General features: G+C 43.3%; 1 protein-coding gene across 1 annotated transcript in view; it reads left to right on the top strand.

Annotated features, from left to right (window-relative positions):
* PCF11 (PCF11 cleavage and polyadenylation factor subunit) overlaps positions 1–16449 on the top strand; it is a 55815-nt gene that overhangs the window by 9480 nt on the left and 29886 nt on the right. Inside the window, exons 2-6 of the mRNA XM_068266703.1 lie at positions 2582–2707; positions 8154–8336; positions 9494–9685; positions 14226–15337; positions 15429–15627. Of these exons, the coding sequence (XP_068122804.1) occupies positions 2582–2707; positions 8154–8336; positions 9494–9685; positions 14226–15337; positions 15429–15627 (1812 nt within the window). The remainder of the gene's footprint in view (positions 1–2581; positions 2708–8153; positions 8337–9493; positions 9686–14225; positions 15338–15428; positions 15628–16449) is intronic.

Genomic DNA, 16449 nt, shown 5'->3' with positions numbered 1-16449 from the left:
TTGTCTTTTTATTTACTGCTGTTTATTATTGTATGTGTTTTACTGCAAGACTGCACAGAGTACTATGGGGCCTGAAACACGGTGGTTGGGAGGTTCGTGTGTGTTGGCTAAGATGGTTTCAGTGCCACTTTTGCTATGGTGTTTTAATTGCAGTAACACATCAAGACAGATTATACATCACTCCATGTTACAAACTGAATTCTTTGAGGTCAAGCTTCAATCTGAAATGCTGGTATGAAGTGAGTGTCTTTACCACCCATACAAAGGCCTTCGGCTGCGAAAATTAGGTCCTGGTGTGCATATTTCTGTTTGCATATAGGCAGCCCATCAGGTTTGGGGGTTATTCCCTATGGGCACCTGTGGGGCTTAATAGTTACAGCTTAAGGTCTTTGGATTGGTGGTAAGAAGGCAAGTGTGATGTACAGAATTATGTCCACTCATTAGGCTAAACTGCAGTGACTGCACTTAGGACTGGGTGGATTTTTTTTTTTTTTGCCACAGTTGAGATTTTTTGCCTAGACGAAGGTTGTCCTCTGCGTGATCCTAACCTTAAAAAGCTCCCTACCCTAAGTTTGCAACAGCCGTGTCATTTTCCCACATAAGTTGCATGCTTCGGGCTAGTGTGCATGGACTTTTAACTTCATGACTTAGCCTCACTAGTGAGTGGGAGACTGGGGATCAGCCTTCAGACAATCAAGTGAAGCTGACATTCGAGTGCCATCAAACTGAATGCAAAGGGTCGTGTACACTAGTCCATAACCAGTCCAGACCTGAAAGTATGGCACTGAAAACTATTCTGTTACACACTGATCCTGAGCTTACATTTATTTTGGGGAGAGGTTCATAATCAAGAGGTGAGCTTTCTGTGCACTTTAAATATCTAATTGTGCATAGTTTCCCCCCCCTTTTTTTTTTTGTCAATCCTCTGCACATTGTTGGATGTTTAAAGAGGACAGCCCTACCTCGCCGCAGTAAGACTGCACATCATCTTTGGGCGTTTCACCTTTCTGCTCCGTGTTCCCATTTTTGTTTTAAATCCTTTGCACATTATTGGGTATGTAGAGGACCTCCCACCTTCACAATTAGACTGCAAATCAGCTTTGGGATTTCACCTACACAGTGTTGTACTTTCCCATTTAGTCATACAAAGGTTTCGGGTTCTTCTAGTAAATAGTGAGTCAGTTCAAAACAGACTAATCGTCGTCTCATAATCTTAATGCTTACCTTTACTAGCTGGGATTTCAAAAATAGCTGCTGGGTTGGGACAGACGTTGTGCAATAACAAAGGGTGTTACACAATGTCACATTCACAACCACTGTCATGCACGTGTCTTAAAGAGACTCTATAACAAAAAGTGCCCCTGGGGGGGTAACTGGGGAGGGGGAGGAGGTCTCTGGATCCTATCGAGGGTTCCCTCATCGGCCTCCGTCCCACGGTAGGCTTGCTAGACCCCTCCGAAGCCACAGGCAACAATTTGTCAAGCTGCATCGCAGGTGCAGTAGCGCCTGCAATGTTTCTTGCCCGCCGCAATAACGGCTCCCCGGTGGGCTAAGGCGGAAGTAGCTGATCCCAGTTGGATAGGCTATTTCTGCCTGATTCCGAGCCAAGAGTCGCTACTGCACTGGAGCTGGGAAGGTAAATTACACGCCCGCCATTCGGAGGGGCCCAGCGATACCAAAGTGGGACGGGGGAAGCCTCGATAGGATCCAGGGGCTTCTCCGTCCCGAGGTAAGTACCTCCCGGGGAACTTTTTTTCTGTTAAGTTTCCTTTAATTCACATGCTAGATCCTTAGAAGCAACACTTCTAACCTTCATGCACACTTTACATGTAGAGTTCCACAGTAAATATTTAAACGTTTTAGGTTTGGGTCAGCGGACTGCTTTTAAAATGTTCCCTGTCGTGTTGCAGGTTTCACATACATATTAAACAGGATTTTAAACCTAAAGGGTATTTGGCATCACGTTAGACATTTGCGCAAACTTAAGATTGCAAGCAGTTCTGTACTTCACGGGGGTTTGAAAAAAAAACAAAAAACTCAAACTTGCCAATAAAAGGTAAACCAATATGTCAAACTGGATAGGTGACACGTGTCTTGGAGGACAGTGAACCTTTTCCCCAGCAGATATTTAAACAGGTGGAACCATTGAAATTCACGCTTTCCTCGGATGAGTACGTCTTGCTTGTACACATCTGGATTATATGGAAGATGCTGTGTAAATGGCTGCTTTAACAAAAACACAAATCTTCAATTGCCTCGTGTGACACCTTCAAGCATGGAGAAATGTTTCCTCTGGCCATCTGGTGTGGATATCCTTAAAACAAAAAAGCAATTTCCTTGGTTAAACCATGATCATTTTTCAAACCAAAGCATGGATGTTGATGCAAGTGGCTACAGTAACATGGTAACACAACCGATTTGGTCATTTCATTGGTTGAGAAAGTTCTGTTTACTCTACGGTGCACAATGGGATCAGTTAAACCTTTAAATCCTAATCTTTCTCGGGTTTGTATAGAAGAGGGATCAGGAAACTGGGCCGATGGTTTTGTTGTATTAAACTTATCAGTTTTCTTTTATTTAGGCATCTAGCTCAGAGAAGCTTCCAGTCATGTACCTTATGGATTCCATTGTTAAAAATGTCGGAAGAGACTATCTTGCTGCGTTTTCTAAAAACATAGTATCAACGTTTGTTATTGTGTTTGAAAAGGTATAGATTTATTATTCTTGACATTTTTACTATTGTGATTTTATGCATTGTTTATTTGGCCAGGTTTATTTTTCAATATTTCTGTTGCTGTGAACTCTATGGACATATGTCATTTTTCAACTCAAATACATATGTAAAAAAAAAACAAACTATGTATGGGAGTAGAAACTGGGCAGATGGGTTTCTTTTTATCTTTCACTTTTGCTTTGGATAGAAATTAAGTCTACCATTTAACCACTTCAAGACCGTGCTATTGGAAATCTATATTGTGTTTGTGGACATTAGTTTCTGACACAATTGACTTTCATAGCATCGTTCCCACTGTCCTTGCATTCCAACATGAGCTGTGGAGGTGAAAGAACAAGCGGCTATGAAAATCTGTCAGAAATGAACGTCCACAAGCATGACATAGATTTCCTATAGCACGGACCTTAAGTGGTCAAAGGAAAGCCTGTAGTTGTAGTTAGCAACTTGAAATGCTACGTGCAACTTTGTAGCTGTATTTCCAGGCATACCATGATTTATCCCAAAAACTGCGCTGATATCTATATGGGTGTAATTTCTTTCGGTGGTGCGCTGCTTTACACAATAGCAATCAATAAAGTCTCAAACAATGGCTGCGCAAAAGAACATCAACAACTGTATTCCACACTCCAAGTGGTATCCGTCACTCTTCCTATTCAGGGTCACGTCAGAATTCTCCGCTTCAGTGAGACACCACCACCACACCCCAAGCAGTGGCCACTCACCGTTATAAGAGACCCTCGATTAGATGGGTCTACAGCGCTTATGGGGTCATCTGGCCGCCCCCTGCCGTTGAAATGGATGTCACCTCCTCTCCACTTTCTGTATCAATTGCTGGTTCTTTCACCTCAAAAGACATATACCAGAGCTCCCATAGCGTAAAATTGCATAAAAATATTTATTAATAAAAAATTTGCACACTTACAAACACATCCAGGGTATGTTCGCATAGAGTTTTTATGGGCTCTACCCCAAACGTTGGCCACCGGGTTGGCTGTAGAGCGCTGTTTCTAACGCCTTCCCCTCTGCGTCCACGTTCTCCCCCTGGATGATAAGACCGCGTGTACTTGACCGGTTTCGTCGCTCTATGCGACTCCTCAGCATGCAGAATTCAAGACTAAGTACTATGCAGACTTCTGGTGTGCTTTCAAAGAGTAAGCCTCCAGTATTATGGTAATACAGTCTTCAGACTCCTGTCCTCCGTACATAGGAAGTAGTCTGTAGAAGTAATTACTATATACTGAAAGCTTACTCCGTGAATATCATTGAAAGTGTGAAATGGCCTGGCAGCAATTTTTGGTGGGTGGTTTGAGGCCACATAGTTGTACTGCATCATGAGCTACAAAGCTGTCAAGAATAGCAGTACGGTAGATTTTAAATCACGGTTTTGATAAAAAACTGGTACTTGGGCAAGTTGGTTTGTTTTCTGACAGAGGGCCCTGACACACCAAAAAGCGTTTTGCAAGTAGTTTTGATTTAAAAAAAAAAATGCTTCTATTGACTTGTAGTAAAATTGCGGCAAAATGGCCACATGGCAATTTTGCTGCGATTTTAACAGGGCCGTGGAGTCGGTACAAAAATCTTCGGACTCAGTTTATGAAATCTCCGACTCTGGGTACCCAAAATTGCTCCGACTCCACACCCCTGGGTTTTAAAGTAAGTCTACGGAAGCGTTTTTTAAAAGAGCAAAAATTACCTGCAAAACTTTTTGGTGTCGGGGTCCAGAGGAGTGATCCGTTGCTTGCTAAATTTGGTTATTGACTTTTAATGTACCAATGAATGATACAATCCTAACACATCTATGTAGCAGAAAAGGGTAAATTGAGTGAATAATCATTGCATGGAAGTGGTAAGCTGGTGCAATCAGTTTTATAATGTTCACATGAACTATGGAAATGGAAAGGGGAATAAACCATTCCACAAATCCTGTATTTCTTGACTGGTAGTATTGTGTGTTTAATACAGTTCATAAAGTTCTTATAGTTTACTGGACTCCCTTATGTATCTCATTTTTAATTCCTGGATGTTAACTCTGGGAAGGTGAACAGTCTAAGAATGTCCATGGAATAAGTCAACACTTTTGAGGCAGTTGGTTGCCCTTACTTTTCTTTTCTAATGATGTTGTTTGAAATCAGAAACCTAAGAAATATTGCAGCCAAGTTTTCTTCCATTGGGCAGTCTTGCAGATGGCGTTCACAAATGCTTAGCTGAACTTACCTGTTGGCTCCAGTGATTCCAGTTGATGCAACTGCCTACACATTGTTCCTTTATTTTTCACAATCTCTTTTTCACATGTTCATCATAACATAGCCAAATACTTAGAGACCCAGAGATGATACAAAATGTATACATACCTGGGGCTTCCTCCAGCCTCATAAGCCTGGATTGCTTCCACGCCGCCGTCCTCTGCTGCCTCTGTCCGTCGGTACCGGGTCCTGTAATTTCAGCCAGTCAACGCAAGTGCAGTGCACTCCCTCCTTACTGCGCAGGCACATGCGTTCAAAGCTGGAGGGAGCCCCCTGTGCATGCGTACAACTGGTCGCGTCCGGCGGAAGTGACGGGACCCGGTACCGGCGATAGAGGCAGCGGAGGACGGCGGTGTGGGAGCGATCCAGGCTTATGGGGCTGGAGCAAGCCCCAGGTATGTGTAACCTCTTTTTTTTAACTAGTCTTCGTCTCTGGTTCCCTTTAAGTCTGATGCACACTTCCAAGTTTGATTGGCCAATGACTGGCAAATTTTACCACCTCCATGTTCTATGAAGGCCAACAGATTTTGCCTACAATGAACAGATTGCACAGGTAAGCTCTCATACTGTACATGGAAGTGGTAACCTTGCCCAATCAAAATTGGATGTGTATACAAGGTTTAAGTCTGTGATCTTAATTTTGTATATTCTTGTCAGTCTAATTTATCAAACTGTTAGCTAGCATAAGGAGGATTACTGAAAAGTTAGGGAATTAGCGGTTTACGTTCAGCCCAAGTGAAAACTAAATCCAGGACAAGTCTGCATTGTTAGTGCATGACGCAGCAATCACCCAACCACTAATTTACTACTCTTCAAGCAATATTCCAGGTTGTACGCTTTCTTAAAGAGAACCCGAGGTGGCCTTGTATTACGTAAGTGGGGCACAGAGGCGGGTTGGGCACACTAACACCAGCCTCTGTTGCCCCATCGTGTGTGTCAAAGACCCCCCTGCTCGCCGCTAAACTCCCCGCAGTGCTGGCGACACGCAGCGTGTCGCCAGCACAATGTTTACTCTAGCGCTGTCTGTCAGCGCCGCTCCCACGCCTCCTCCGCATCGCCGCTACCCGCCCTCGTCCCTTCCCTCCAAACAGCGGGAGGGAAGGGACGAGGGCGGGTAGCGGCGGAGCGGCGCTGACAGACAGCGCTAGAGTAAACATTGTGCTGGCGACACGCTGCGTGTCGCCAGCTCTGCGGGGGTATAGCGGCGAGCAGGGGGGTCTTTGACACACACGATGGGGCAACAGAGGCTGGTGTTAATGTGCCCAACCAGCCTCTGTGCCCCACTTACGTAATACAAGGCCACCTCGGGTTCTCTTTAACTGAAGTATGTTGATGATCACAGAAGTAAATAAAACTCCCAAGTGTGGAAAAATCTGAATAGCAGATCTTTTTGTGGAGCTCAACAACAGCATTGCACATGGTTCTTTCAGTACAGGTTTCCTTTTGTCGTAAGTGTAACCTGTCATAAGCTGATGGTGTTCTGTGTACCCAGACTTTGATAAATTGCATGCTTAAAGCAGACCTGAAGTGAAAAGAAACTGTTGTACTTTGTGTTTTTTTTTTTCTCAGCCTACAGGAATGTTTCTATCTCTAGTTATGTGAGATTTCCCGTTAGGAAAAAACAAAACAAAAACCCCACATGAAAGATGTGGATTAACCTTTCATGATGATCCGAAGTAGGATTGACTTGAAAATATGTACATGTATTTTCAGGATTGGGGTTTTGTGTAGATTGCAAGTCCTGTTTATTTATTTGCCCAGAGCCTGGCCCAGAGATGTAGCTGGGCATTATGGGGCTACAGAAATACTACGACATAAAGATTACGGTGTTGCTTAGAGTGGTTGGGTCATATAGTGGCTTGGTGGGAATCCTGCAGATGGATCAGCTTTCATTTTGCTCTTTTATATGCTGGTCTACAAACTACAGCAAACTTACTTCTGGGGTTTGTGTGTCCTTTATATATTCCAGGCAGAGGATCAGCACAACTGCCAGGCAAGTTGCATGTGAATTAATACGGCAGCCTTCATAGCTTTCTCACTGCAGGTTTCCTACATTGCCTGGGATTAGTCCATCCCTGAGATACTGTTTTAAAAACACATCCAATAGTTTTCCTGACATTCATGTACTTTGAGTTGTAAACTTATTTAAACTGCACCTTCTACTGTAAGGTTGTTTAAAGAGAAACTCTGACCAAAAATCGAACTTTATCCCAATCAGTAGCTGATACCCCCTTTTACATGAGAAATCTATTCCTTTTCACAAACAGACCATCAGGGGGCACTGTATGACTGATATTGTGGTGAAACCCCTCCCACAAGAAAAGTTCGAACTTCTGGCAGTTTCCTGTCTGTGAACCATGTTGCATTGTGGAAAATAGTGGTTTACAGCTGTTTCCAACTGCCAAAAACCATGCAGCAGCTACATCACCTGCCAACAGTAAGGGCCTGTTTCCACTGCATGCAGATTGGATGCAGAAAAACTGACTCCAATGAATGCCTATGGGAAAATCTGCATCAGAAAAATCGTGTTTAGTGGAAACAGGCCCATAGACATTCATTGGAGTCAGTTTTTTTGCATCCAATCTGCGTGTAGTGGAAACAGGCCCTAAAATGTTCACTGGGGTTTCTCTTTAAACCTTACAGTAGAAAATAAAGCTGCTGACGTGTCAATTTTAGCAGTGCCTTACTGCACTTTCCTGTCAATTCCGAGAGGCTCCGTCTTTCCGTAGTTGCTCGGTTTGCGGACATGGCTTTATAAGTCGGTGACTCTTGAGACTTGGCTCTGTGCATGTGTAGTAATTCATTTCAATGCTAGAGTGCGCCTGTCACATGGTCAATTCAGAGCATTGAAATTAATTGCTATGCTTTCTCAGAGCCAAGTCTTTCCTAGTCAAGGGTCACCGGTCGCGAAGTAATCGCGAAGCTTGGACGTAATCAGAAAGGTACAGCACTGCTAACATCGCCACATATGTTGGTACCCTCATTTTCTACTTGGTTTTATGTCGGGTAACCTTTCATGTGTTCCATGTTTCCCATGCTTGTCATGGCTAGCTTGGTCTGGTCTGTTATAATGGTTAGTTTGGAGGTCAGACCAGTGTTTTGCTTGGTAAATCAGTGCCTGTGAAAACTGCTGCTGTGTGACATGACAAGATACAAACTTATTCTGTCATTTCTAGGTGGATGAAAATACTAGGAAAAGTTTATATAAGTTACGCTCAACATGGGAAGAGATTATTCCTTCTAAGAAATTGTATGCTCTCGATGTGCGGGTCAATCAGATAGACCCAGCATGGCCTATCAAGCCTTTACCTCCTAATGTGAACTCTTCTAGCATCCATGTGAACCCTAAATTCCTGAAAGTAAGTATTCACATATATACTATTGTTTGTAAATCTTTCCACATATTGTCAGGTAACCCAAACTGATAAACTTTTTTTTAATATTTCAAAAGATGGCTTAATTGAAGCTCTTTTCTTTAATAACCTATACTTAAGGCGTTAAAAGCCCTGTCACATTCTTGTTTGATTATGCTTTTTATGATTATCCTATATAATGTGCAGCTTTGGTCAAGATGTTTAGTTATCCATAGTGGTGAAGACTGCGATTCTGTTCAACTTCTCTCACCTGTCCTACTTGAAGATAATCTATGGGAAGTGTTGGCAGATACCAAAAATGGAGACCCAGACACTTAACCTGCCTGGCGTTCTATTAAGATCGCCAGGCTGGCGACCGGACGGTTTTTTTAATAAAAAAAAAATTTCATGCAGCCAACTGAAAGTTGGCTGCATGAAAGCCCACTAGAGGGCGCTCCTAATCTGTACTTCTGATCGCCTCCGGCGATCAGAAGTAACAAGAAGGGCCGCGATGAGCCGCCCTTGTTTGAGCGGAGTGACGTCAGCCGACGTCCTGACGTCAGCCGCCTCCGAATCAGCCCTTAGCGCTGGGCGGAACTGTTTGGTCCGGCTGCGCTGGGCTCGAGCGGCTGGGGGGACCCTCTTTCGCCGCTGCACGCGGCGCATCGCCGTACTGCGGCGGCGATCAGGTAGCACACGGGGCTGGCAAAGTGCCGGCTGCCTGTACTCCTTTTTATTTTGTGTAAATCGGCCCAGCAGGGCCTGAGCAGCACGCTCCGGCGTCTCTGGACGAGCTTAGCTCGTCCAGAACGCTCAGGAGGTTAAGCCTCGTACACAGGCAGACGAGCACAGACACCAGAGGCGCAGTGGGCAAAGTTGGTGGGTTGAATCGGCCTGCACTTGGGCAAGTTGATCCCAAAAAAGGATTGAGGTGGAGATCAGGGCTGCCATATACACACACTGCATGGTTGTTGTCCGAAGCCTCAAACAAGTTGTGTGTGTACAAGGCTTTGAGTGAAGAAAGTTCAGATTTTATTCGAGTAACATCTGCATTAGGATACTGCCAGAAATGACCTTATATGCAAAGCTAACCGTTTTGAATAAAGTTATTTGAGAGCAACCTGTTTTATTTGGGTTGTAATTTTTATTTTATTTTTTTTAAGCCAGAGGAAACTAAACCACCTCCCCTTCCTGTGCCAAGTCCCGTCCCATCTCGTTCTGTTACCGAGGTACCAAAAGCTCATCTGACACAGGAGCAGATAATACGTCAGCAATTGCTTATGAAGCAAAAACAGTTGTTAGAACTTCAACAAAAGAAGTTGGAGTTGGAATTAGAGCAAACAAAGGCACAGCTGGTAAGTTAAACTTAAGGGTTTATTTGCTTTCACTGAAAGTAGACTGAATGTTTTAAAAAAATAAAACTTGCTTCATTCTTAGTGTTTGTGTCTGAAACATCTTGAATGTTTTTAAGTTGATGGAAGCGCCCAACATTTATTAGTTCACTCACCACCATCATCATTCAGCATGAGTGGAGGTGAGGTCTTCACTGCCTCTCAATCCACTGGTAGTGACATTGGCCTCCATTCACTAAACTTATCTCCTGTCTTTAATAACTCTTCTAGAGTTGTTACCATGGTGATAAGGCATGTAGTATTCAGGAAACATTTTACCTCAGGCAAGCCTAAAGTTAACTCTTCTGTCTTTAAATTAACTCTCCAATCCTTAAAATAACTCCAGAGTTAAAGACAGGCTGTTAATTAGCTGCATGTGAAAATAACTACAGAGGAGGTAAATTAACTACAGAGGAGGTAACTTAAGGAATGAAGAGGTAAGATAACTCTCTCACGTGTGAAGGTAAGTTTTCTCTTGCCTTATTATCTCTAGCATGATCTTAGTGAATTGAGGCCATTGTCCCAGTTGTATCTCCATACTTAACGCTACTGTACTGTTTACGGCTGGAGTCATTCTGTATCAACTAAATGGATTCAAATGACTCTGTAGACAAAAGAAATGTGGGCACCCCTAACTTCTATTGGGTCACCTGTTCCAGCAGGCAGCTTAAGCAGCAATCATCAGGTCGGTATGTACAGTGGGATGCAAAAGTTTGGGCACCCTTGTTAATCGTCATGATTTTTCTGTTTGAATCGGTGGTTTTAATAAAAAATGTCATATATAGGAGACAGTGATATTTGAGAAGTGAAATTAGGTTTATTGGATTTACAGAAAGTGCGCAATAATTGTTTAAACAAAATTAGGCAGGTGCATACATTTGGGCACCACAAAAAAGAAATGAAATCAATATTTAGTAGATCCTCCTTTTGCAGAAATTGCAACTTCTAAATGTTTCCTGTAGGTTCCAGTGAGTCTGGATTCTGGTTGAAGGTATTTTGGATCATTCCTCTTTACAAAACATCTCTAGTTCATTCAGGTTTGATGGCTTCCGAGCATGGACAGCTCTTTAACTCACACCACAGATTTTTAATTATATTCAGGTCTGGGTACTGAGATGGCCATTCCAGAACATTGTACTTATTCCTCTGCATAAATGCCTTAGGGCCCGTTCAGATTACAAATGCGGATGGCCATGCGTGCGGACCGCAACGCGTACGAACGCATGGCCATCCGCGTTTGTGTGCGTTGCATGGCTGATCCCATCACTGAAAAGTGAATGGGATAGCCACGCGTTTTGGCGAAATCTGTGTGCAGCATGCGTTCCCGGACCGCACAGGTCCGGAACGCATGCAGTGTGAACATCAGACATTGCACTCTATGCAATGTCTGATGTCGTGCGTGTCGGCCACCTGCACGCGTTTCCAAAACGCGGCTGGAAACGCGTGCAGTGTGAACGGGCCCTTAGTGGATTTTGAGCAGTGTTTAAGGTCGTTGTCTTATTGAAAGATACAGCGCCGGTGCAGCTTCAGCTTTGTCACTGATTCCTGGACATTGTTCTCCAGAATCTGCTGATACTGGGTGGAATCCATGCGTCCCTCAACTTTGACAAGATTCCTAGTCCCTGCACTGGCTACACAGCCCCACAGTATGATGGAACCACCGCCATATTTTACTGTAGGTAGCAGGCATTTTTCTTGGAATGCTGCTTTTCTCCTTTATGCATAATGCCCCTTGTTATACCCAAATAACACAATTTTAGTTTCATCAGTCCACAGCACCTTTATTCCAAAAGGAAGCTGGCTTGTCCAAATGTGCTTTGACATTCCTCAAGCAGCTCGGTTTGTGCTGTGGGCAGAGAAAAGGCTTCCTCTGCATCACTCTCGCATACAGCATCTCCTTGTGTAAAGTGCGCCGAATGGTTGAACGATGCACAGTGACTCCATCTGCAGCAAGATGATGTAGGTCTTTGGTGCTGGTCTGTGGGCTGACTCTGTTCTCACCATTCGTCGCGTCTGTCTGAGATTTTTCTTGGTCTTCCACTATGAGCTTTAACTTGAACTGAGCCTGTGGTCTTCCATTCCCTCAGTATGTTCCTAACTGTGGAAACAGACAGCTGAAATCTGAGACTGCTTTCTGTATCCTTCCCATAAACCATGATGGTGAGCAATCTGTCTTCAGGTCATTTGAGAGTTGTTTTGAGGCCCCCATGTTGATACTCTTCAGAGACATTTATAAGAGGAGGGAAACTTACAATTGACCCCCTTAAATACTTTCTTATAGTTGGATTCACCTGTGTATGTAGGTCAGGGGTCACTGAGCTTACCAAGCCAATTTGAGTTCCAATAATTAGTTCTAAAGGTTTTGGAATCGATAAAATGACAACAGTGCCCAAATTTATGCACCTGCCTTATTTTATTTAAACAAGTATTGCTCACTTTCTTTAAATCCAATAAACTTCATTTCACTTCTCAAATATCACTGTGTGTGTCTCCTGTATGATATATTTAACTGACTTTTTTTTATCCTAACAACCAACGATTTATACAGGAAAATCATGACGATTAACAAGGTTGACGAAACTGTCGTATCCTGCTTTATATGATGTTCATGTACTCCCTTCCGCTCGTGCTGCCAAATGTGTCAAGTTCTCCTTTAAAGGCAACAATGTTTGTATTTTCAGTGAGTACTTATATTGTAGTTATTGGGAGGGATGTGTAATGCTGGGCATAAACGAGTCGTTTTTTTTATCAATCGAGCCGCTGATGGCTTGATTGATAATATCCGACGTGTCCGATGACCCGCCGGATCGATTCCGCGCTCGATACCCGCGGGTGGACAATAGCAGAAAACTAGCGGAAGATATAAGAAGTGCCCTAGGACGAGCGGGAATCTATCCAGGCGCGCGGGAGTTGATCTGGCGGCTAATCGAGCCGCAGAAACGGCCCAGCATAAAATACTCAGTGTATCTAAGGTGAACAGGACAAAAGTGTTTTTTTTCTTACCTGGGGCTTTTTCCATTCCCTCCATTAGTTTCCCATTCCCTCCATCAGTTTCCCATTCCCAACCACTATGCTGCTGTCAGCCCTGTTAACTCAAAGACTCTACTCTGCCCAGTTCGTTAAGAATGCATATTCGGAGAACGTGAGATTAAGGGGTGGAACTGCAGATTGTACTGGGGACTACTGCGCAGTAGAGACCCCATGACGTCACGTGACCCGTCCCGTGGACCGCACGTGACGCCGACCCGTAAGCCAACCTGGCGAGGTCGGCTTCTTCACCGCTGGATGCCCGGAGGGAGAGTAACTGCGCCGAGGGCACCTATCGACTGCCAGGAGCTGGAAGAAGCCCCAGGTGAGTGCAGTTTGGTTTTTTTAGCAGCGCGGATCTTCCCTTTAAGGAAGTCCCTGGTTAGTGAAAGATCCTTTTGTCCCGTTCATCTTCTGGTTTTTTAATTTGCAGGACTTTTTAGCTTCTGAGACATTTTTGTCAGGTTTGTACCTAGCCATGGTAGATTCATGCCCATGCGATTGACGTCTGTGCTGAATTGCCAACATCAGTTACAGCAGTGTTTGTGGATTACAGGGTGACACACCTGAAGATTCCTATTACATGAAATAAGTCATGTAGAGATTTTGTTGTTTGCAATTGAAAGCTCAACAAAACAGCTTTTAATTCAACAATTAAGGTACCGCTGAACTGAGTTTTTCCTTTTAATAATGGAGCATCTGTAGTGCTGTGACATGTCACAGCACCATCCCTCACCTACATGTGCTCCGTACTGCTTGGCCTTGATTTTCGACAGAGCAGAATCTTGATTATGGGTGTGGAGGAATTGGCATGTCCCTTCCTGTCCGTAGGAACGCCTCTTTCACTCCTGCTTATGGTTCAAATACTTTCTCTGCACACCGTGCGCAGGAGAGTTGTGACGTGTGTACTTCGTGATAGTCACTTTGAGGGTGTGCTAAACCATTAATAAAAGAAAGACCTTGGTTCAGGGGTTCTTGCAGTAATGAAGAGGATTCAATACAATAGATCAAGCAATAACAATATATGCAGATCAATATGAATAGAAAGGAGGCAATACATTCTTAACATTATTTCTTGAGCAGCAAGTCCGGGCAGCGATAAAAAATGACTTTTAACTACTGGATTGATTTTTAGACAACAGTAGGGACTAACTTTCCACACATTAATAAATGCAGTTGTTGACTGATTTGAAAACCGTGACACCAAAGCTTTAAACAGATTTGGCAATATTTACCCTTTTTGGAAGATGACCCAACATTTTTCTCACTTTAGGTGGTTGTTGCATGTTAAAAATGTAATCCTATTTTTTTTGTGGTTTAAGCAGTGTTGGATTTACAGGCTAAATAGAAGTTGAGCTAAAGGTTTTTATTTCTCTTCTGACTTTTTTTCCTCTCACTTGCCATTTTTTTTTTTTACGTACGGTCAGTGCTTTGAAAGCAGCTTGTAAGTTGTTTAATGTATATATTTATTTTTCAGGCAAGCAGTACCTCACTTCCTGTAAAACCTCCAATTATCCCAGATATTCCCATCATACCTGTTAAGGTTCCCCACCCTACCTCCACTACACACACAGACAAGAACAAAACACCTACACCTGCTCAGCCGGACAAGACTCCTGCATCAACAAGAGATCCCAGGCTTAATAGAGGCAACCAACATTCTTCACATTCAAAGGATCAAGTCCATAAGAAGGAAGCCAAGCCCAGTCTGTTGGCTCTACCACCACCACCATCGGATCCTAAACTTTCAAAACCCATACCATCTGACAAAACAAATTTATCCTCAAAAGCAGAAAAGATTAAGCCGAATGACAAACCTGCTAAAAAAGTTCCCGTACCCGCAGAAGTTAAAGAAGTTAAAGGAAAGTCAAAATCACCCACCCCTTTGGCGGCCAAGTTGCCTCATGCAAAGGATGGCAAGTCACCAGTTACTCATGGTACCAAGGATTCTGATGTTAGTAAGAAAGATCCCAGAATACGCAAACACCTGCGAGAAAAATCTGTGGATAAACCAGAGGAAATAAAAGAGAAAAGAAAAAGCACAGAGAAAAAGGAAGACCACAAATCTGCAGAACATAAGCCATTTGGAAACCGTAACAAAGTGGTTAACGGTGCTGTGCAGAAAAGTGATTCAAGTACAACTGACTCAGACAAACTAGCCTTAAAACCTGGAAGAAGCAGTAGCCGAAAAAGGTCAAGATCACGTTCTCCAAAATTAAGGCGGGATAGACGCTCGCCCATAAAGAGAAGGCCCAGAAGCCAATCTCCAATTCCTCCAAGAAGCCGATCTCCAATCACTTCCACTCCTAAAAACAGCAAGCCTCGTCAAGCTGGAAGCAAGCAGTCTCATGTTGATGACTTTCCAGCAGGTCCAAGAGAAGAACGAATTAAGAGGATTCCTAAATTGGATCCTAGAGACAACAGGAGACCGAAGAGACCCTCTGAAGAAAGACAGAAAAGGCCATCAGAGGAGAGGCAGCAGGATTCCTTATCTCTGAAGTCTGGCTCAGAACCAAAGGAAAATGTGGAGAACTGGCAGGGGTCTAAAAACAGCAAAAGATGGCGGCCAGGATGGGAAGAAAACAAGAAGTGAGTGGTACAATGATGTGTCTTGCTAAAAAAAAGTGATCCAACTTGTTGTTCCGACTTTTATCTGACTTGCCTTTTGTGTTCTTTGTAGTCCTCAAACAGATGATCACCACCCGGGTAACAGAACTCCTCATCAAAGGCATCGTATGGAACGTATGGATAGCTGGTCTAGCAATAAATCGTTAACATCTCCTCGGACTCCCAAACCGCAGCCCTGGCTGAGCGTGGATCCCAACCTAAAAATCCCCAAGGAATTGACTAACGCAAGCAAGGCGGAGTTACTCGAAAAGGTAGTGTTAAGCAACAGTGCTTTATTCGCTGCTTATTGTGATGTGTAAGATTTTCATTGTGGCCTACGTTGTACTGGAATTTATAGTCTTGACTATAGAACCTCTTGGTTTTTGGTAATCCATTTGCAAACTAGTAAGTTATACTGTTTGAGAAAGCTGTATAGATTGACTCTTATCTGGCTGTAAATGTTGAAACTGGCTTTATTTCAAAAATCACTCCTATAATGTCGGCTGTTTTGACTCTCAAAGCCTACATGTCCTGGTTGAGTGAATACATGTTATAACAAGTTGATCAACATTGCAGTAAAGCAAGGTGCGGGTTTCTGTAATTGGGTAATAAGTGCATCTATAGCAAACTGGTTTCTTCCTGGAGTGTACTGTTCCTACAAGGTGTTATATAGTAGGCAAGTGTCTAGTAAGATATTGGTGCGTCATGAAGTAGTGGTTTTATTATAATGTGTCATGAAAGTTAGGAAACATTGCTGTACAGCTCGATAACCTGCTGTTGCTGGTAAAGGCAATGTAGAGGCATTTTTTTTTAGGTACAGGACCCCCAGTTAACTATTCAGAACCTCTTGAGAGCTTTTTCTGGCTCTACCTATGGTATATATTGTCGAAGAGCTTGTTTGCACTACAAGAGCTTTTTAAAGAGGAACTCTAGTGAAAATAATGTAATGAACAAAAGTGCTTAGTTTTTACAATAATTATGTATGAGAGCCCGTTTCCACTAGAGCGAATCTGCATGCGTTTTCTGCATGCAGATTCGCATAACCAATACACGTCAATGGGCTTGTTTACACTAGCAAAAAAATCTGCGCGCTG

This window comes from Hyperolius riggenbachi, chromosome 2 (genome assembly GCF_040937935.1).
Source record: "Hyperolius riggenbachi isolate aHypRig1 chromosome 2, aHypRig1.pri, whole genome shotgun sequence".
NCBI lineage: Eukaryota > Metazoa > Chordata > Amphibia > Anura > Hyperoliidae > Hyperolius > Hyperolius riggenbachi.
This window is presented reverse-complemented; position numbering and strand designations above follow the sequence as displayed.